The 22,254-nt window shown below is 41.2% G+C and overlaps 1 protein-coding gene across 3 annotated transcripts in view; it reads right to left on the bottom strand.

Annotated features, from left to right (window-relative positions):
* Positions 1–22,254, bottom strand: part of DENND1A (DENN domain containing 1A) — a 520,884-nt gene that overhangs the window by 211,634 nt on the left and 286,996 nt on the right. For all 3 annotated transcript variants that reach the window (XM_055541097.1, XM_055541098.1, XM_055541100.1), the window contains exon 10: positions 12,429–12,529. In XM_055541097.1, coding sequence (XP_055397072.1) covers positions 12,429–12,529 — 101 coding nt within the window. The remainder of the gene's footprint in view (positions 1–12,428; positions 12,530–22,254) is intronic.

Consider the following 22,254-nt stretch of genomic DNA (forward strand, 5'->3'; position numbering starts at 1 on the left):
GCAATGGACAGGCAAGCACATGGATACTGCAGACTTATTAATGATCCTGTAGTCCCCGTTCATCATTACTGCACTTTCTCAATTTGCTAATTTCTTTCCCCCAGATAACCAGGGCCCTCTTAATTATGTTCCCCTGAGGAGAGTGACTACTAATTGGAAAAGAGTCAGGTGAAATAAAGGAACATTGGCTGCCCAAATACATAAAATGCAGCTTCCTGAGACAAAGGCAGAGGGGAGGAGAGATGAGATGTGGAGGGAGGTATGGGGGCCTCCACCCGCACGTGAGCAACACCTCTTTGACCTCGGTAAGGATATAGCTTAGAGCTCCCAGGGGTTTGGAAGGGCCACTCTTTCTTTTCGCATATTAATACACAGTGAGCTCTACAATGTACATATCACAGCCCCCGCCTTGCCTCTCAGAGGCATACCACCTTTTAGCCAATACCCAAATCTGCAAAGGGATCCCACCAGTCTTTCCTCAGTTCACTGTCTTTAAAGAAAGGAAACTCTGGTCTTACACATTTGAGCTTTTCTACCTTCCTTCCTCCCTCCCACTCGAAAAGAAACCAAAGTGTAAACACAATTCGTCTTACAGTTTAAAATTCTGCTCTGAAATAACAAGGCCCAGCATTGTTGGAGAGGTTAAAGGACAACAGAATGGGGAAAGGAAAGCGAACAAAAACCATACAACACACCTTATTGGAGAACACAAATAATTCTAGTTTTCGTCTTCCTAAGAGTGACCAGAGAGATGGGCCACAGGCTAATACAATGGCCAGAGTTGCACAGGGAGCCAAGAAGAGCACATGGTGTCTGTGGTGCACTCGCCTCAGGCAGCACTAGGCTAAGGGCACGACGGGCATTTTCTCACTGGGTCCTCAGGACCACGGTACAAGGTGAGTACTATCATCGCCACCAACTATACGATGAAGAAACAAAGGCTGGGAAGCTGAACAATTCAGTGAGGTCACACAGCTAGTAAATGGCGGCCCTGAGACTAGAACCCAAACCTGTCTTACTGAGTCGGAGCAAGCCCACTGTTCCCCTAGGAGCTCAGCATGTGCCTGGCTATGGAAGAAGAGCAGAAAGAGGTTTGGAGGTTTTTTCCTAACCTGTTCCCTGGGGGCCTGCCAGCAGCTGTGCAAAGTCTCGGGCCCTTCCACGTTCTGTTCAAGACCCTGGCCAGCCCCCTCACCACAGGAACCCCAACCTGCCTCTGGGCTGAGCCACATGTGTCTCTGTGGGCCCTTCCCTGTGTCCTCCAAGTCCTACTGAACCCCGTGGTCTGCCAAACATCCCTTCTCAGATCACCCCAAGGTTGCTAAAACCTCCCTATTCAGAGGATATTGTCTGGGTTGCCCATTTGGCATGAAGCACGTGCTAATTTATATGGTTATTCCAGACTGTCGGGCATGGAGAGCCAAACTGTGTTTCCCATTCCCCAGAGTCCATGGTGGGGCCATGAGAAGAGCAGGAGGAATAAAGAGGCGGGGATGTGCTGGGTGCTCACCAAATACCAAGGGCTGTGCGGGGGCCCTTATCTCATTTAATTCTCAAATAATCCAGCGTATACCATCCATTTTATAGATTAAAAAAGGGACCCTCAGAAACTTGCCCATGGTCACAGTTAATGGTGATTCCAGCCCAAATCCTCCTCCTTTAAAGTTTCTTATGATTTACTTTTTTTTATACCATTATGTTACACTTAAGAAAAAAATGGGCATTTGACCGTTATAGCTAAAAAATAAAATAGCAAGTGGACACTTTGTAGCCAGGATAAAAATACATTTGCAAATAGCTTAAATGAGCTGATATGCTTTCTTGTTCTAAACGGAATTTCAGGTAACTTATAGGAATATGTTTAGTACAACAGAAAAATATGAAAAAAAAAAAATAGAGGCAGAGGGAAAGAACAGAAGCCGGGGTGAGGTGGGCACTTCAGTGTGTGCTGCAAGGTTCTGCATGCCTGCTGGGGTGGCCACACCTCTGGCTCTGAGTCCTCCAACTGCCAACCCAAAGAAGGAAACAGGATTGTCACACGATTCGCAGTGTCCACAGAGAAAAATAAACTAGTCACCTAGGAGCTTCAACTTTAAAAAGGCAACTGAGGAGGGGTAAGAGAGAAAACTAACATCTTGTGGTGCATTTACTAAGTGTTCAGTGTTTTCCATGTCCTGGTCAGTCAATATTACTATGCATCAGGCGCCACACTGGACAGGGGATAGACAAGAGAAAAAATAGTTCTGAACCCTACCTATTTAGAGCTTACATTCAACAGCAGACAGCAAATAAGCATATTCTTGTAGGTGCGTAGGCCACTGTGAGGAGAGTTACAAGGTGCCTGGGGGTAGACCTGAGATGACCTCATCTCATCCCCACAGCAATCTTGAAAGTCTGATCTCCATAATTCACAGAGGAGCCTATGGCTCCAAGAGGTTAAGTGACTTGACAAAGGTCACAGCTGGTGAGAGGCAGAAAATATGACTTGAAAGATGGAAGGGGTGCAAAATGCCATTAGTTAATCGAGATTTTCTTAGGGAAAAAAGGATTTAACTTCTTGCGCGGCTTCCAACAGGCCCTCCCTGATTTATGAGCAGTAGCACAGGATGAAGGTCCATGTGAAGATAGGAGCAATCTTAGATTAGGAGGCAGTACAGACTGCCGAGCTGCCATCCGCATTTCAATGGCCAGAGCATGGGGCTTACAGCAATGGAGGAGCTGGGTGCACAGTGCTGGGTGCTGGGGATGGTCTGCTAATGCAAGACATGTGAGTATCGGAGCTGACCGTGAAGCGGGGGAGGGAGGACAATGTCCTCCTGAGAGTGGCCCTGTGGCTTCCTGGGGTAACCCTGGGGCTTGGCGAAAGAGCTGCAAGCCACCAAACCCAACCGAAACAAACACAAGAGTTACAAAGATAACGACTGGATGGAAACCCAGAAAGGTCAACATCAAAGCCTAGAGTAGTTTGCCCTTTTATGCCTCCTCAGTCTACCGGAAGGAGACAGACTAGGGAAATCAGGAAGGGCTCCATGGCTAAGACCACTGCGGCAGGAGAAGTTAATCACAGAGGAAAGGTCAGGAGACAGGGCTCTCTATTGCCCCCAGAGAGTTCAATGAGAACCATAAGAGCCAGAGCCAGGTCACAAAAGAAGTCTCCGGTTTGAGCCACCAGAGACCCGTGAAACCCTCATAGAAATGCAGGAACGAATGATGCACAGAAAAAATGAGAAGAGAAAAAGAGGTTTTGGATAAATAAACCAAGAGAAATTAACCACCCAAAATAGTGTAAAAGTTGAAAATGCAAGAGGTAATGAGTGAAAGAAAATCTTTCTTTGTTTTTCTAGGACTAAGAAACGTCACATGTCAAGATGCATAGCGTCCAATTACATTCTCAGCATAGCCTCTCAGTCTTTCAAATATTCACATGGAAGACAAACCCACATTTGTTGTGAGGTTACTCTGAGCTGAGCACTGAACTGCTGCTTTGTGTCTTCTTCTCGTGAAAGAGGCAGGAACACATCCCCAAATCCCCACCATGAGGGAACCTCCTCCAGAACTGAAGCTTCTCTGAAGATGACGTTACATGGCCTGTGGCTCCTGCTCTACTGGTGACCACAAACATATGTAGAATGTCTTTGCTGTCGAGGCCACTGCACTGTCTTACAAGTTTCAGAGTTTTCTAAGTGTTGGATTCAAGATAGTCTCCAGGTCAGAGAGGAGTGAAGAATTACCTATCAGATGTGTCACAAGAAATCGAAAACCAGACCAAGATAAGCACAGGTCAGAGCCAGCTGTGTCCCATGGAGATCAGGCAGAAACTGGGGCAAAGGAAGAAGGCTGTTGCCCCTCATCACATCAGGCAGCAGAAAGAGGACTGGGAAGTGGGACTAGCAGGGTGGACCCAGATATTCAGATGCAGATGCAGCAGCAAAGGAGGTAGAGGGCCATGAGGCAGTGGGCTGCAATCATGAGTGTGTCCCAAAGAGAGGGTCAGTTCAGTTGCTCAGTAGTGTCCGACTCTTTGCGACCCTATGGACTGCAGCATGCCAGTCCTCCCTGTCCATCACCAACTCCCAGAGTCTACTCAAACTAATGCCCATCAAGTCGGTGATGCCATCGAACCACCTCATCCTCTGTCTTTCCCTTCTCCTCCCACCTTCAGTCTTTCCCAACATCAGGGTCTTTTCAAATGAGTCAGTTCTTTACATAAGGTGGCCAAAGTACTGGAGTTTCAGCTTCAGCATCAGTGCTTCCAATGAATATTCAGGACTGATTTCCTTTAGGAGTGACTGGTTGGATCCCCTTGCAGTCCAAGGGACTCTCAAGAGTCTTCTCTAACACCACAGTTCAAAAGCATCAATTCTTCAGTGCTTGGCTTTCTTTATAGTCCAACTCTCACATCCATACACGACTACTGGAAAAACCATAGCCTTGACTAGATGGACCTTTGTTGACAAAGTAATGTCTCTGCTTTTTAATATGCTGTTTAGGTTGGTCATAACTTTCCTTCCAAGGAGTAAGCGTCTTTTAATTTCATGGCTGCAATCACCATCTGCAGTGATTTTGGAGCCTAAAAAAATAAAGTCTGACACTGTTTCCCATCTATTTCCCACGAAGTGATGGGACGAGATGCCATGATCTTAGTTTTCTGAATGTTGAGTTTTAAGCCAACTTTTTCACTCTCCTCTTTCACTTTCATCAAGAGGCTCTTTAGTTCTTCATCACTTTCTGCCATAAGGGTGGTGTCATCTGCATATCTGAGGTGATTGATATTTCTCCCGGCAATCTTGATTCCAGCTTGTGCTTCTTCCAGCCCAGCGTTTCTCATGATGTACTCTGCATAGAAGTTAAATAAGCAGGGTGACAATATACAGCCTTGACGTACTCCTTTCCTGGTTTGGAACCAGTCTGTTGTTCCATGTCTAGCTCTAACTGTTGCTTCCTGACCTGCATACAGGTTTCTCAAGAGGCAGGTCAGGTGGTCTGGTATTCCCATCTCTTTCAGAATTTTCCACAGTTTATTGTGATCCATACAGTCTTACTAACAACAATAAAAAATGTATTAAAAACTTAATGGATCTGGACTCAAACAGTGGTGATGGCTACACAACCTTGTGAATACATGAAAAACCACTGAACTGTACACTTTTAAAATGATTAATTTTATGGTATATGAATTATGCTTCAATTTTTAAAAATCAAATGGAGAACCTGAAAAGGCAGTTTTGCTATAGAACTTAGAGAGTATAGGTATGCTGCTGCTGCTAAGTCGCTTCAGTCGTGTCCGACTCTATGCGACCCCATAGACTGCAGCCCATCAGGCTCCTCTGTCCCTGGGATTCTCAAGGAAAGAACACTGGAGTGGGTTGCCATTTCCTTCTCCAGTGCATTAAAGTGGAAAGTGAAAGGGAAGTTGCTCAGTTGTGTCCGACTCTTAGTGACCCCATGGACTGCAGCCCACCAGGCTCTTCCGTCCATGGGAGTTTCCAGGCAAGAGTACTGGAGTGGGTTGCCAGTGCCTTCTCCAGAGTATAGGTATAGATTCTTACAAATCCATGGCATCAATAATGCAAACAGCCATCTTTCCTCTCTCTCATTTTTTCCACCAGGAAGACAGTTTACTCAGAAATTGTCCAAAGCTTCCTCCAAAGGCTCCTGGCACTTTCAGTTTTGGGTGCTGCTGAAGGAAATGAGGGTGCATCTCAATACAGGCCTCAGTGACTGTCATCATCTAACAATTTCTGTTTAGGTACCTACTTGATGCTAGGCTCTTTATGGAGAACTGTATTTTTGATATATTCCTGTGGATGAGAAAAGAGAAGTTCAGAGAGACTATGTGATTCAACTAAAGACATATTCAGTAGGACCAGAGCCAGGATTTGGACCCAGAGGTTTGACTTCCAAGCGTGAATTATCTTCTCCTACTCAGCTTCTCTGCTGGAACCTCAAGGTCAAGTTCAGCCAAATTTTAATATGGGATTTACCCAGGAATCTATAATTTTACTTTGTTCAACCAACATACATCGTTTGTGAACTTTCTAACCATTAGGTCCAGGACAGACCTAACTTCCCTCCTTGTTTTGTCTGAAACTGAAATCCTGGTCCTCATCCCCTCTTAGGCTTCCAGACAAGTTCTTGCTGCAGCGGTTGCTTGCTCTGAGCAATGGACCTATCATGGCCCCTTGATGCTTCTTAGCTTAAAAAAAGAAACAGAAACAAACTGTCCCAACTTTTGCCTGGGCGCCTGAGTTCTTTTGTGAAGTAGTATTTCCTCAGGTCCAGAACCATCTATAAGCCTCTGCCTTTCTATGCCCAGTGCTAGAGACATAAAGGCACTCATATTTACTTGCTCCAAAATGGAAAAGACGCAGTTTTTGCTTAGGTGTTAGAATCCAATTTTGATTGATTATATATTAAAGAATTTTAGTGATACTTGTCTATCTAATCCACTTTCATCCTATCTGGATTTGCAAACTTGCACTGGATTGTTGAATCATATATATGTGTGTGTGTATGCACATGTACATATTAATATATATTGACTATAAATACATATCAATCTTAACAGAAATCAACCCTGAACACTCATTGGAAGGACTGATGCTGAAGCTGAAGCTCCAATACTTCGGCCACCTGATGCGAAAAGCAGACTCATTGGAAAGACTCTAATGCTGGGAAAGATCAAAGGCAAAAGGAGAAGAGGGTGGCAAAGGATGAGATGGTTGGACAACATCACCAATTCAATGGACATGAACTTGGACAAGCTCCAGGAGATAGGGACAGGGAGGTCTGGCGTGCTACAGTCCATGGGGTTGCAGAGTTGCACATGACTTGGCAACTGAACAACATAAATACACACACACACACATATACAGTCAGTAATAACAAAAATAGTACCTACTCTTTATGGTCACTTGCTGTTTATCAGTGTGTGGGTGCTGCCACTTCAGTTGTATCTGACTCTTTGCGACCCCATGGACTGTAGCCATCCAGGCTCCTCTGTCATGGGATTCTCCAGGCAAGAATACTGGAGTGGGTAGTCATTTCCTCCTCCAGAGGATCTTTCCAACCCAGGGATCAAACTTGGGTCTCATATCTCCTGCATTGGCAAGTGTGTTCTTTACCACTAATTACTATTCACATTTAACAGAAAACTGGCTTAGAGGTGTTCAGCAACCTCAAAACAGTAAATGGGGAAACCAGAACCAAAGCTGGAGTTTTATGTTTCTACTATACCACACTTTGTTGATTTCTATCACTGACACCAAGAATATAAATAATTTCACTTTAGCATCAATTTATTCCCAATACCCAGCTCTAGTCACATCCATTTGTCGTTTCACAGCTGTGTCTGGACTGCTACCCTTTCACCCACATGGACCATGCACCCTGTAAAAAGGCATATTAAGACTGTGTGCTAAAAATCCTAGATGGAATACATGATGTAGCATGGAGGGGGTTATTCAGAACCCCACATATAGTACAGATAAAGAGCCTAGAACTAGTATGTCTCACAGAGAATCTAAGCATGCCCACTCTGAGTGGAAGAATGAATCCCAGAGACATCTAGAAATGCCAGAAAATACGATGAATTTTACAAAGTTGGATACAAAATCTAAACCTTAACTGTGCACATTTAACTTTTTAGTTCAGTCATGCTCTCAAAGAAAATCAGGAGTTAGCTACTAACTTGGCTCTTGGCCTGGCTGCCCTTTGGGGGAAATATGAACTTGTCCTGATCTGTTTGGAAATATTTTATCACATATTTAGAAATACATTAACAGGTATCCAGAATAACCCAAATGTACAATTCAATTTGAGAACTGATTTGGTCCTTATTTAGGACTACTTCTGAAGGACTAAGGGAAAAAAGGGAATTTACATGGAAAATACCATATGGCTTCTATTGGGACCTTTTATTAGCAACATTTAATTAGCATAGTGCCTGGTACAGAATAAGTGCTCTACAAATATTTGTTGAATGAATGAATAATAATGAATGATAACATTAGTCCACAATTATTAGCCAGTCATCAAAAAGCCTATGTAAAGAATTTTTTCCACAAAATCTTGGTGACAGGCACAGCTTATTCTCTAATTCTTTAAAGGACATTAGTAAGGAAAGCTTTAATATGAAATGGCCTTGGATTTCAAGTGCAGGCTCTACCATTTCTTAGTTGTGTCATGGTGGGTAAGTCGCTAAACTTCTCTGATCCTCAGTTTCCTAATCTATACAATAGAGCTAACCTTGTGCCATGCCATGCTAAGTCACTTCAGTCATGTCCAACTCCTTGCAGCCTATGGGCTATAGCCCACCAGAGTCCTCTGTCCATGGGATTCTCCAGGCAAGAATACTGGAATGGATTGCCATTTCCTACTCCAGGGCATCTTCCTGACCCAGGGGTCAAACCCGTGTCTCTTACGTCTCCTGTATTGGCAGACAAGTTCTTTACCACTAGCACTACCTGGGAAGCCCCAATATTTACCTTACAGTTTGATTTTAAAGATCTGCAGTAATGTTTATAAAGAGCTTGACTTGCACACTGTACTCCATATATGGTGATTATTATTATGAAAGGGAATGCTGATTTTCATCAGCAAGTGTATCCCTCTGTCCCCACAATAGGAAGGCTCTTCCAATACTGGCCGAGGTCAGGACTGCCATCAGCCAAGGTAGGGAACATTCTCATTTTCACTTTCAAAATCAAGAGAATGGCACAGCTCTAAAGTAGAAAGGAACCAGCAGCACATGTTTTTAAATATTCATAAGGGCTGGAAATGTCTTACTCCTTTCGTTTTCTCTGCCATCTGCTTTTGTTTCTTTTCTTTTCATTCTTATGCCACAGCTGCAAATGAAAACAACCATACAATAACCCAAGTTAAATAAAAAAAATCAAAATAAAAACAATCTGATGGGTAAAAAGAGAAGATGAATTATAAAGTTTTTCCCTGAGCTCACAAGGCAGCAGAAACAAGAAAAACGTTTGATGTGAGTAAAACCTTCTGGAAACCAAAACCCATGTCCCATGTTTATAATAAGCGTAATAAGAGCAACCACCATTTACTAAATGGCCCCTATGTGCCGCTTGATATCAGTATCTCTAATTTCTAAAGCCATTCTTCAAAGTAGGTAAATCAAACCCATTTTACAGAAGACAAAATGCCAAATCAGAGAGGTAAGATAGACTGTTAATGGTTATACAGCTATTAAGAGATGAAACAGATTTGAACTTGGGCCTCTCTGAATATAAAGCTCAGACACTTTTTCTACCACTCTCTCTAAAAATGGGAAGGAACATGAAAAAAATTAATTTGGGAAATATTTAAGGCAGACTATTTGTATTAAATGGATTTTCTTCAGATAATTAAAATCTGTGATTATAGCTCTAATTAAAGTTAACTTAGATAATTGGTTGTTGTATTTGTGAATGTGCAATTAGTCTTCCATATAATTGCTGGGTTTCAGCATCATACTTTCCATGTACTCACTGCATCCCACAGCTTTGCTACATTGGCTTCTGTGTTACCAAAGGCCCACGTTACAGCTCTTAGGGTTTCTGGGTCCAAGGACTATGATCTATAAAACCAATAGTAGGGTCTGGGTTCAACCCTATTTTAGCATGTCTTTGTCCAGAAGTCAATGAACACCTTATCTTCAAGTGTAATGTAAAAAGCTCTTACAGCCTACACTGTTGTCCTGAAAACTCCTAGCAGCATGTACCTGAAGAAAAACTGGCAGCAGTGGTCCTCATGTGTTAATTACACTTGCAAAGTCTATTATGCATAGAAAGGGCACCTGCTGGCAGTGAAAATGACTAGAATCTGCCCTTCCTGTGCAGTGAGTAAATTGAGAGTTCATTTCTACAGGAGATAATAGTTTTCAGATTCCATTTCGTGTATCCCCTGCATGGGGACGTACTTAACATTTAAATCATCTGCAGAGGAACAAACCTCCTTCAAATTTACATGTTTCAGGCTCCTAGCACTTTACTTAAAATGCTGGTTATCCCTGCTGGCTCTTACCACCAAGGATTAAACTCAACAGTGGTGAAAGTCACCAAGCACAACAGAATAAAGTTATTAGCATTGACTCAAATTTCATGACATTTGTAGTTTCTGACCAAAGCAGTGGTAGCAGGCTGAAGGTGATCAAATCAAGCCTTAAATAGAGGATCTGTTTTTTTCTCTTGGGGTCTTTTATTTCATCATTCTTACATCTTGCAGTTAATAAACAGATACCAATCCCCACAGGCCTGTAATCATCCTATGGTCAAATGTCAAAAAGTTCTTTCATGAAAACAAGAGACCAGCAGAGAGACTATGATCACACAAACAGAAACTTCCAATATGGAGCCTAATCACAAAACCCACTCGGGCTCTAAAAATTAACAAGCCTCAACTATGAGCTTTTAGAGTGAAAGTTTGAGGTGACAAGGGCTTGGCAACCGTCCTTGCCAAGTCTTCCCTTCTTGGTTAGAGCTGCTGCACCACTGCTCTCGGTCAGGCTGGTAACAGTCCTTGAGAGGGTTAGAGATTGAGAGGAAGCTGAAAAGAGGATTGTGGGTCAGCTTCCACAGGGAAAAGTGAAACAGCTAATAAATCCTCTAAACAAACAAGAAAGGAGAGCTGTGACCTGAGATGGCTGGAAGTAACAACTGGCCAGAATAAACATTGATTTTTTTTTTAATGAAACTTTTCAATTACAGAACTAGACTTTTTCATTGTTAGAAATATTTGAAAGTATGGAAAATAATATAGAGATCATGCAGAATTCTTCTCTCTCCCCCACAACACAAATCACTGTTAACATTTTGGTGTCTTTCCTTCCAGATTTCTGCCTGTCTATATGTTTGTTTGTGTGTATCTAATTTTTGTGTTTTATATATATATATATATATATATATACACACACACACATAATTTTTGTTTGTTTTTATAAAAATGGAATAGTGGTGACTGTAGCTATAAAATTAAAAGACACTTGCTCCTTGGAAGGAAAGCTATGACAAACCTAGACAGAGTATTAAAAAGCAAAGACATCACTCTGTCGACAAAGGTCCCTACAGCCAAAGCTATGGTTTTTCCAGTAGTCATGTATAGATGTGAGAGTTAAACCATAAAGAAAGTTGAGTACTGAAGAACTGATGCTTTTGAATTGTGGTGCTAGAGAAGACCCTTGAGAGTCCCAACCAATCTTAAAAGAAATCAACTCTGAATATTCATTAGAAGGACTGATGCTGAAGTTCCAATACTTTGGCCACCTGATGCAAACAGCCAGCTGATCGGTAAAGACCCTGATGTTGGGAAAGACTGAGGGCAGAAGGAGAAGGGGGCAGCAGAGGATGAGATGGTTAGACAGCATCACTGACTCTATGAACATGAATCTGAGCAAACTCCAGGAGACAGAGAAGGACAAGGAGCCTGGTGTGCTGCAGTCTGTGGGGTTACAAAGAGCTGGACACAATTTAGTGACTGAAAAACAACAACATCTATTTTAGGGAAAGTTACTAAATCTTTTGCAGCCTTGGTTTATCGACCTGTGAAATGGAGCTAATAATACTTGTCTTACAGGGTTGCTGGAAGAATAAAATGAGATCACAGATGTAAAGAGATGGTCCAATAAGTGATGAGGGGACAGGAGGGAGGCACAGCAGAGATTCAAATGTGGCAACCATTGTTATCACTGATGTTAGTGACGGAGCATTTTTGTCTTCAGTTTTGGGACTCTGAGCTGCTGGTTTTAGACTAGATAACAATTTAGCAATCAAAACTTTCCAAGTAATGGAAAGTGAAAGCTGTACCATGAGAGAGGCAGAGGGACTATGATGACTTTCTCAGCTCCACCAATCCCTGCACACCCAAGCCCCTTGGAGTTCCTACCTGAAGCATCAAAACACAGCTAAGCCTCTTCCAGGAAGAATTCCATGTCAGCCTCCCTCCCTTCTTCAACTAAAACACATTTCACTCAATAGTGAAATTCCCTTCAAAAGACTTGCCCTCAAAAGAGTGTTTTGAAGCCTGGCTTGTACTCTCAAACCACAGCTGAGGGCAAGTCTTACAGAACGTGCCAGGGCATAGCTGAAACTTGAAGACCTTGGGGATCTCAATTGTTCTTGACACCAGTTTCCAATTTGTCTTAAGGAAAAAAAAAAAAAAAATCACACAACTCTTTGGTGCTTTGGTTTCCCTACACCAAGGAATGGGGAAGGTATTATCTACCCTCTTGAACTCTCTAGAACGCCATGACGTATATGAAAGCTGTTTGGAAACAAACAGGCCAGTGCAATCTGGTGATCTAAAATTCAGATCACTTTGAAGTTAGTATTTTTAATTTACAGTCATCAACTGCATTACAAGTTATTGACCTGAGATGCCTGATCATTCTCTGGAGAAGGAACAGCAGAGGACAGGGTGGGCAGCGGCCTTACCAGCAGTAGTCCAGCAGATGTGGAGGCAGAACAGGGATGTACACGTGCTGCCAGAACATGGGGTAGAGCATCGCAGCAGACCCATGGATGCAGGCAGTCAACTGCAACAGAGATTAAAGATTCAGAGCTAAACAGCTGAAGTTGGGAGACACTCATTTGAGTTCAACAATAAAATTAAATATATACTTATCAACATATTTAGAATAAGTTAACTCAATAACCCTAAATCAAACTTAATAAGAGCTTCATTTTCCAAAAAATGTATTTTTTTTCATGATTATGAAGCTAATATACAATGACAATAGAAACTTTAGAAACTGGAGAAAAAGATTAAAGTCATCACCATCTGAAGATAACTTAACATTTTGGTATATTATCCATACATGTGTATGTGTGTGCTCAGTCATGTCCGACTCTTCGAGACCCCATGGACTGTGGCCTGCCAGGCTTTTCTGTCCATGGAATTTTCCAGGTAAGAATACTGGAGTGGGTTGTTATTTCCTATCCCAGGGAATCTTCCTGACCCAGGGATCGAACCTGCCTCTCTTGCATTGGCAGGCAGATTCTTTACTACTGTACCACCTGGGAAACCCATTACCTATATATACAGTAATTTACAATTACTGTAAATACAGTGTTAACTTTCCCTTTAAGTTAATATTATTTGCTGGCATTTTCCCATATCTTTAAGTATTCTTAGAAAATATCTTTTAATGCCACCCAATGAACTTCTCATATTATATTTAAGCACTCTTCTATCATTAAGTTATATACTTGGATCAACTCAATAACTTTTATATACGGTTCCTACATGCAGAATTTAAAGACAAAGGTTATAAATATTTTAAGGCACTTAACAAATATAGTAATACAAATATAATAAATGTATTCATATAATAAATAGATGAAGGGTTGAGGCTCTTTATACTCCCCCAGCCATGTACTGGACTGCTGGCCTCTCTGTACCTCACTGTACCTATCTTCATTTTATTTTTACTTCTCTGATCATGACTGAAGTTGAACATCTTATTATATGTTCTGAACTATATTTCTTAAGTAAATGATCTGTTCATATTCTTAGTCCACTTTTTCTAAAGAGAATTTAGTATATTTTAATTGATTTAGAAGAAATTCTGGATATGCAAAGGACAGTAATCTTTTGTAAGGGTTTTTGAAAACAATTTATCCTTATTTAATTTTCTTTGAAGTTTTGGGTAAAGAGAAAGCTTAAATAATTACATGGGCAAATGTTTCCCTTCATGATGGTTTCCACTGTTTTTATTCTAAGTCCTCCAAATTCTTCCTCAGCATTTAACTCTTTAATCCATCTGGAATTAATTTTGGTTTAAGGGCTAAGGTGAGAATTTATTTTTTCCACAGAGTTAATCAATGGCTCCAACACTGTTTACTAACATCCTTCCACTCCCTCCTTTTTTGGCCTGTCTGTATTTCATATTTCTTTTTTTTTCTTAAGAGTTACATATATGATACAATCAGTATTTGATATAACAGAAAAATTAGGAAATGAAGATACAATGGAATAAAACTGCTACAAAATTCAATACAGTGAAAGAAGGAAAAAACCAACACCTTTGGAGATAGGGCTATGAAGTGACAAAAGCCAACAACACATGTTTCTTTCTGTCTTTTTTCTTTAATGTTTCTTTGGTTTCTGGGAAGCCTGTTCCCATGAGGACTTTGCTTCTTTTGGAAGCTGTTAACCAGCCTTTGCTGACAGAAGGACATTTACGTGGCAAAAGAGTGACGCGGCAAGGCCCAGTTAAAAGAATCCCAGAGGTTAGTGTAACATGAACAGCTTTAAATTGGATATTCTGCTGATGGTTCACAGTTGTGAGAGCTGTGTATTAAACCCAAGGCTGCTACTTTTTTCCCCTCCTTTTCCCTCCAGACCCTGTTCTTTAAATCAGGTACATGCCATGAACAGGAGCTCATCCAACAAGCGCTCAAAAGCAAGTCCCAGTGACTCTGACAAGGCTTGTAGGTTTAATCCATCTTTTCTCAACCCATTTTGATAGGTTTCCACATAAAAAAGGCTGTCTGTCATATTATACATGACTAATATCTTCAGGCTTAGAAGAGATAAAAAATCTTTGCTGGTGTTGAGTGAGTGGAAAATGAACCAACTTTACTCCAACTCCACCCTGAAGTCAGGCTGGAGGGTTTACATCAGGCTTCAATCCCAGCTCTCTTCTTCTCCATCCTTTAACCAAGTGCCAAAGTACTCATTCTAAAGTGCAGGTCCAGTCATGTAACATCCTGCTTTGAATGTGCTTGGGGCATACCTGGAACAGGCATGTCTTCATGTCTGCAGCTCCCCATCTACCTACTGAGAAGCATCTCCAGCCACAGTCCCTACTATCTTCTCCAGGTTTATCCTTGGAATAAACTGCAGATTTACAAGTAGATATATACTCCTTTTCTTGCCCTCTGTATTCTCGCAAGCCCAGATCCATGACCCTAGAGTCTGTTCACTATCTTTTTCTGCAAAGCTTTGCATGGCTCCACTGGGCATGTGTCTCCTTTATTCATGGGATTATAACTGTGTGAGTTTGTCCTCTCACTGTAAAGGGCAGAAGGACCCTGTCTCTCTTATGCTCAGTGGCACAATAAATTACACATATATACACGTTTATGTGCTAGGTAATGCAATATTTATTGAATAAATAAAAAACAATTCCCACTTAGAATATACTCATAAAGACAGCCAGTGGCTTGGTTTTTCATGCTCCTTGACCACCATTTTCATGAGTCTCGGAGAATAGGGTTTAAGACTCAAATTCCAAAATAATAACAGTAAGCTTGCTGCTGCTAAGTTGCTTCAGTCGTGTCTGACTCTGTGCGACCCCATAGGCGGCAGCCCACCAGGCTCTGCTGTCCCTGGGATTCTCCAGGCAAGAACACTGGAGTGGGTTGCCATTTCCTTCTCCAATGCATGAAAGTGAAAAGTGAAAGTGAAGTCACTCAGTCGTGTCCGACTCTCAGTGATCCCATGGACTGCAGCCTACCAGGCTCCTCCGTCCACGGAATCCTCCAGGCAAGAGCACTGGAGTGGGGTGCCACTGCCTTTTCCGAACAGTAAGCTTAGAGATACAAATACACTACTTTTGGAAAATCAAGTCAATGGATTCATCCATCCATTTATTTAATAATATGCCTACTCTGTAACTCTACAAAACACCAAATAAATAAAAGCACTTAAAAATCTGTATGGTGCCACCCAGATACAAGGTATCATCATCACGTGTATTCACCAGTAATTCTCTTTGAAAAAGTCTTTTAATAGAATGTTCCTGGTTAAGACAGAACTTGAATACCAGCCTCTTTTTAGTTTAAATTGGTTTGAGTCTAAATCCTATTTCAAGCAACACAGTGGCACGGATCTTATCTTCAGCCAATGTCCTTTTCATGTCTCTTTAGCCTAAAAAAAAAAACCAAAAAAACCTAGAAAGCTAAATTACAAGGTTTTAAAATTACTTATCCTTCCTAAAAATCAGACTTAAGATGTCTGATCATCATTTTCACTGGGAGATTTTCTCAGTGCCAAATCTCTGCAGCTATAATAAAATGCTCTTACCCATTTGGTTAAAAAACAAACAAACAAACAAAGAGTTCTTTGGCTCTTTTCCAAAATACTAAATGACACACACAATGTGTATCATTTCTTAGAAATAATGGCTACGTGGACCACAGAAAAGCATTATGATACATCTTTGCTTAATCAGAAATAATATATATTCCATACATTATCATTAGCCACTTACTTTAAAAAAAACAAACCTCTAAAACCAACCCTATTAAAAAAAAATAAGAGTCCTAAAGGACTATGCTCATTCCTTACAGAACAGAATACAAAATTTAAAAGTAATGAAAGTATATAATTTGGATTGTCATCAACAAGGGGGTATTGTGAATATTTAATTGAAGTGCAAGTTGAGGAAAATGATCCTATCAAAATCTCACTCAGTGGGAGAATAGAAAGATAGTATGTGTAAAATTTGCCCAAAGTCATTAGTCACAATGAATATTCATCAGAAGCCAATTATCAATCCCATTTAATGACACCCCAAAAGATTTTGCCCTAAAGCAGCTGAATAGTCTAAGACTCCAGACAAAACTAGACAAATTACACAGCCAACAGCTAGTCTAGCCAGGACACAAATTGTAAAGTAAACCACTGGTGGGTTTTTGGACGCACTTTTAGCAAATTCTGTCCTCAATTAAAGGTGCACAAGGTCAGTCTGATTTTGGAGCTTTCTTTTTGGCTGCATAGTTTCCTTTGAGGCAAAGGGAGAGAAAGGAGAGGCAGTGGAGGTAGGACACGAATGAAGAGCAATCAAGGATAGGGTTTGAAAGATCAGAGACACATTTTTTTTTTTTTAATTTGAGGTATTTCTTAGGGATAATACCCAGATTGTCACAATCTTAGATACCAATCCAACTGATTCCTAAGAGAATCCTGCAATTTAACATGGAATAAAAGTAAAGAGACCTTCATTAAGGAAAAAAAGGAATCTCAACAGTGTATGTGCCAGGCACCCTGCCAGGGGTTTACGTATTAAGTCACTTTAGTACTTCAGTTGTGTCCAACTCTTTGCGACCCTATGGATTATAGCCCACCAGGATCCTCTGTCCATGGGATATTTCAGGCAAGAATACTGCAGCGGGTTGGCATTTCCTACACCAGGGTATCTTCCTGACCCAGGCATCAAACCCTCCTCTCTTACAGCTCCTGCATTGGCAGGCGGGTTCTTTACCACTAGCGCCACCTGGGGGTTTGTTGTTGTTGTTCAGTCGCTAAGTCGTGTCTGACTCTTCACGATCCCATGGACTGTAGCCCACCAGGCTCCTCTGTCCATGGGATTTCCCAGGCAAGAATACTGGAGTGGGTTGCCATGCCCTTCTCCAGGGGATCTTCCTGACCCAGGGATCGAACCCACGTCTCCTGCATTGCAGGCACTGGCAGGCAGATTCCTTACCACTGAGCCACCAGGGAAGCCTCTGGGTGTTTAGGATCTTGCAAAATACTGTTTTAGAGGTAGGAGTTTGTGTGTGTGTGTGTGTGTGTGTGTGTGTGTGTGTGTACACATATGTATTCAACACCATACTTCACAGATAAGAAAACAGTTTCACAGGTGAAATGACTTGCCCAAGGCCACACAGCTTGTAAGTGACAGATAGGACTCTGTAGTAAGAGACATTTCCAGGTCTGTCAGACTATAATAGGCACCTCCACAACACAAAAGTTAACTACAAATGTTTTGAGTGTCTATACTGTGTCAATACACCAGGCTCAGGATTCTGAACTGGGTGACATATTGTCCCTGTTGGCATGGCCAAATTATGTAGAATTTGCCATGCTGTTAGATGATCAAATATCTAAAGCAAAATACCAATCAACAGAAAATGATTTTAAAAACAAACACAGCTGATCATTTCCTGAGGATAAGTTACATTTAAGTAAGGTAGTGTAGTATCTTTAATCCATAGGAAATTCTAGAGAATGAAGTAACAAGTGTTAAAGGGAAAGGTTTACATTCCCATTTGGGCACTGGAAAGTCCTACTGGAAAGTCTGGCTTTCACACATTTTCATGGAGTATCCACTAAATCTCTTTTTGATCTGAGCAAGTCATTTCCACTCCTGGGTCTCAATATAGAAAACAAGAGGTTAGATTACATGATCCCTGTCCCCACTTTCAGTTTTGACAACTTTGATCTAGAGGAACTGCTTACCCTTTGACATAAAGAATGTTTCTCCTCTGCCCCAGTTCACTTTCCTCAACCATACTAAGTACAAGGACAACAGACTGTCTCAAAGTTGGTCTTGCTCTCTCATCTCTGCAATCATGGGCGCACCTGAGATTCATGTGGTCTCCGGGAAGCACCACCTTTCAATCACCTCATCTCCATCTCCTGACTGTGGAGGGTACAGCCTTCCTCCATGCTTGGCCCTTGACACTCTAAAGGTCTCAGAGGTAGATAATCTTAGGAGACCAGGGGCATGAGACTAAAGATGTGAGTTCCTTAAGGACAGAGACCACATTTGATCCTCTCTTTATCTCTAACTATGCTTAACACAGAGCAGGTGCTGAGTAAGTGTTTGGGGAATGTTAGAATGCCTCCACCTTAACATCATGAGGAATGGTAGACAAGATTATCACGCATTTAAGAAACTGCTTAATATATCATAATAGAAGCTAAATTCTGAAAAGATATTGAGATTTCAAGTTTCAAAAGTTGAAAAAAAGGAAAAAAAATCAGATCATCAGATGGTCAGAGTCATTCTTCAAATACAAGAACTCAGAATGTTAAAAGATTAAACTGACACCGGCTTCATCACAGGGTTAGAGGCATCTGGATTTCTTCTCTGAACCCTAACATCAGGAAACTGATAAAACGCATATAGAAAGAATATCAGATTATTAACCTTAAAGACGGGTCATTTTTCAGTCTACTTATTTCAGCCAAGAATAATCTGATGTAAAACAACTGTACAAAACTGTATGAATCTTACAAAAGTTGTTAGCTTTCTCAATTTGAGAACTAGATTCTTCTATTTAATTATAAGGCACCCTTCAAGTCATAAGGAAGTAAATGGTGCAGTGATTCAGACAATGTGATTCAAACAGTGTTTTGATTTTTATTTTACTCTCACATGTAAAACCCACTATAAGATCAGCAAAAAGTCTTAAGTAAAACCTTCGGGGACTCTGAAAGTTAATGTACTCAAACCTTCGAAGAGTATCAGAAAAACCTTTAATTATAAATGGCTCAATTGTATTTCCTATAGTTAGTGAGGGAAGAGTTGAGTTTTCAAGAAACTATCCAAGATGCTTTAGGAGAAAGAGAATTTAGAAAACCTAAGAAATTAAAGGCCTTCAGCTATTCTAGACAGAAACTGGGCATGCGAGCAGAAAGAAGGAAAAGAGTAAAGAATGTTCTGCTTTTCTTAGAAGTCAAATTCAATGCTTCAGTTTTTGTTTTTGTTTGTGTGTGTGTGTGTGTGTGTGTGTGTGTGTGTGTGTTTTTGTGGGGTTGGAAGGTCAATCTTTCTTCAAATAGTTTTTCTTTCAGTTGGGTGGAACCCATCTTACCGCTTGCTTCTCCACTATTCTCTGGGGAAAGGGAAGGGGAAAACTTCCACAAAAACCAACATAGCACCATGGAGTCAAGTTGAGAGCCTTCCACTAAGAGAAAGATCATCCAGACCAGGAGCAAGCTTTCCCAGGCAATCACTTGCCTACTCAATCGTGTCTCTTCCCACCCTCCCCTCTTTGTTCTTAAAGCTACTTACTAACTAGAGTGATCCGAGTAAATTATTAACCAGAGCAACAAGTTTCACACCAAGATCTGACACTTCAAAACATCAAAGCAATTAAAACCATCAGAGAAAAGTTTTAGCTACCAAAGCAGAGGCAGACTCTGTGGTATTACAAACTACGTGTAAATAAGCCTGCAGCATCACACGTGAGGAAACTGCAGACTTTTTTGTAAGATGATAGAGACAAAAGATAAAATTACATTGGGACTGATAACAATTCATTTTAATTCATGGACAGCCACTTCTCCATTCTGTGCCTGTGACAGTGTAATTGATCCTGGAGTCAGGACATGCCCTGCAGATCCCTGCAAAGGTGCAACCATTGTCAGTGAGTTCCAGCTGGCACTCAAGAAAAAAAAATCTATTTTCCACCTCAAGTCTAGCATAAGTGAATATTTATATTTCTTTGAAAATATTCCTAAGGTCATAATTTGTATTTAGCTAATTTACTGCTTTAATAAAGAATCACATTTTTTAAAAGAAAGGAAGCATAATTGAACACAGAATCATCAATACCTAGCTATCAGTCATCCCATATGTGAAAAAGAAACTAAGAAAACTTGAGGTAGTAGGAGTTACTAGATTTGAAGGCACAGGGAGAAAAAAAAAAAAAAAAACTCCCCCTGTATAGTTTTGTCAGATAAATTCAATCTCAGAAAAGTAACACTGAATTCAGAAAGATTGAAGCTATGACCAGATATCACAGTGACCACTTACTCAGCATTTACTATCTGCCAAGCACTGTTCTAAGTGCTTCACATATACAATGTAACTCATTTAATCTTCACTGTAGTCCTATAAGGAGAAGGCAATGGCACCCCACTCCAGTACTCTTGCCTGGAAAATCCCATGGACGGAGGGCCTGGTAGGCTGCAGTCCATGGGATCGCACAGAGTCGGACACGACTGAGCGACTTCACTTTCACTTTTCACTTGCATGCATTGGCGAAGGAAATGGCAACCCACTCCAGTGTTCTTGCCTGGAGAATCCCAGGGACAGGGGAGCCTGGTGGGTTGCCGTCTATGGAGTCACACAGAGTCAGACACGACTGAAGCAACTTAGCAGCAGCAGCAGTAGCCCTATAAAGTAGGTAGCATTATTGTTCTCATTTATAGATGAGGAAATTAAGATTCCTAGATGTCAAGGTCTTGGATATTGTGTGATCTTGTGTAAGGTCACAGTAGTGGCAGAAGTAGGCTATAAACTTAGGGAGATGAGCTCCAGAGTTTGTGCTCTTAGCTCACAGGAAACTGCTTCTGTGATACGATCTGAATTAAATCGACAATTACTGAGTATACACTATGTGTACACACCATGCCCTTAAGCAATTCAAAATAGAGAGAAAAAGATCAAAATGCACACAATCAACTTCAACACAAAAGCATTATGAAAGAGGTGCTATAACAGAGGTTCAAGTGTGCTAGCATATAAAGAAGGAATCTTTAATTCTGCCTGGGGCAAGAATCAGGCCTGCCAGCCAGAGAAAGAGAGAGAGAGAGGCAGGAGGGCAGAACCTGGAAGGATGAAGACAGGAAGCAGTTAGTCTTCCTCCCTGGGAGTCTGCTCTGGTGGTAATGCTGGGTCAAATGAACACAGCAGTTTCTTAGGCCACTCCAGCTCTACGCAGTAATGCCTGTGGAGATTTGAACAGGAAATGACAATTTAGTCAATGACTATGTGACTAGTGAGAAGTGGGTGGATATGGAAAATCTCATACGAGTTGCCATGACTATTCTGTTGCTTGGATTCATTCACCATCTACTCTCACCAGTTGTACTAATTAAATCTTCAGAGCTCTTCCAGGATCTCTATTGCCTTCTTTGCTTCAGAAAGTCAATCAGTTTATTGCCCCAAAAAAGTAGGATTCAGAGTCAACATTTACTAAATGAGTAGTATGTGTCCAGCAATGGGCTACTGGCTTTCATATCTCTGAAAAACTCTGAGGGGAGTATTAACACTACCCTCTTTTTACTGAAAAGATTAAGTTTCCCGGGGCAACATGGCTAGGGAGGATCAAGTTACACAGGAAGAACTTCAAAAAAACCATCTTGACTTGAAGCCTGGTGCTCTCTCCTCCTCTTGTCCTTTTTCTTGGGAAAAGCTAGCAGAAGCAGGGCTGTCTGAATCATCTAGCAGGGAAAACACATAGATATCAAGACAGCACAAGAGAAAATACATGAATTTTCACAAGGTCTATATGAACTCCTAATGATATAGTCTAACCTCACATCATACTTCATTTGCTCATCAGTGACCATGCTTTCAGCTTGCAGAAATAAAAAAAAAAATTGAGTTCTTGACTTCTGACCACAAAGTAGGTGCTCCAATTGTGTTAACAAACTCCACACAGATGTCTGCCAATGTGAGTGCCATTAGGGCTTTTTCAAGTATATTAAGATGTCAGTGACTTGGAAGGAAAGTTATGACCAACCTAGATAGCATATTAAAAAGCAGAGACATTACTTTGCCAACAAAGGTTCGTCTAG

This window comes from Bubalus kerabau, chromosome 11, assembly GCF_029407905.1.
Source record: "Bubalus kerabau isolate K-KA32 ecotype Philippines breed swamp buffalo chromosome 11, PCC_UOA_SB_1v2, whole genome shotgun sequence".
Classification (NCBI taxonomy): domain Eukaryota; kingdom Metazoa; phylum Chordata; class Mammalia; order Artiodactyla; family Bovidae; genus Bubalus; species Bubalus kerabau.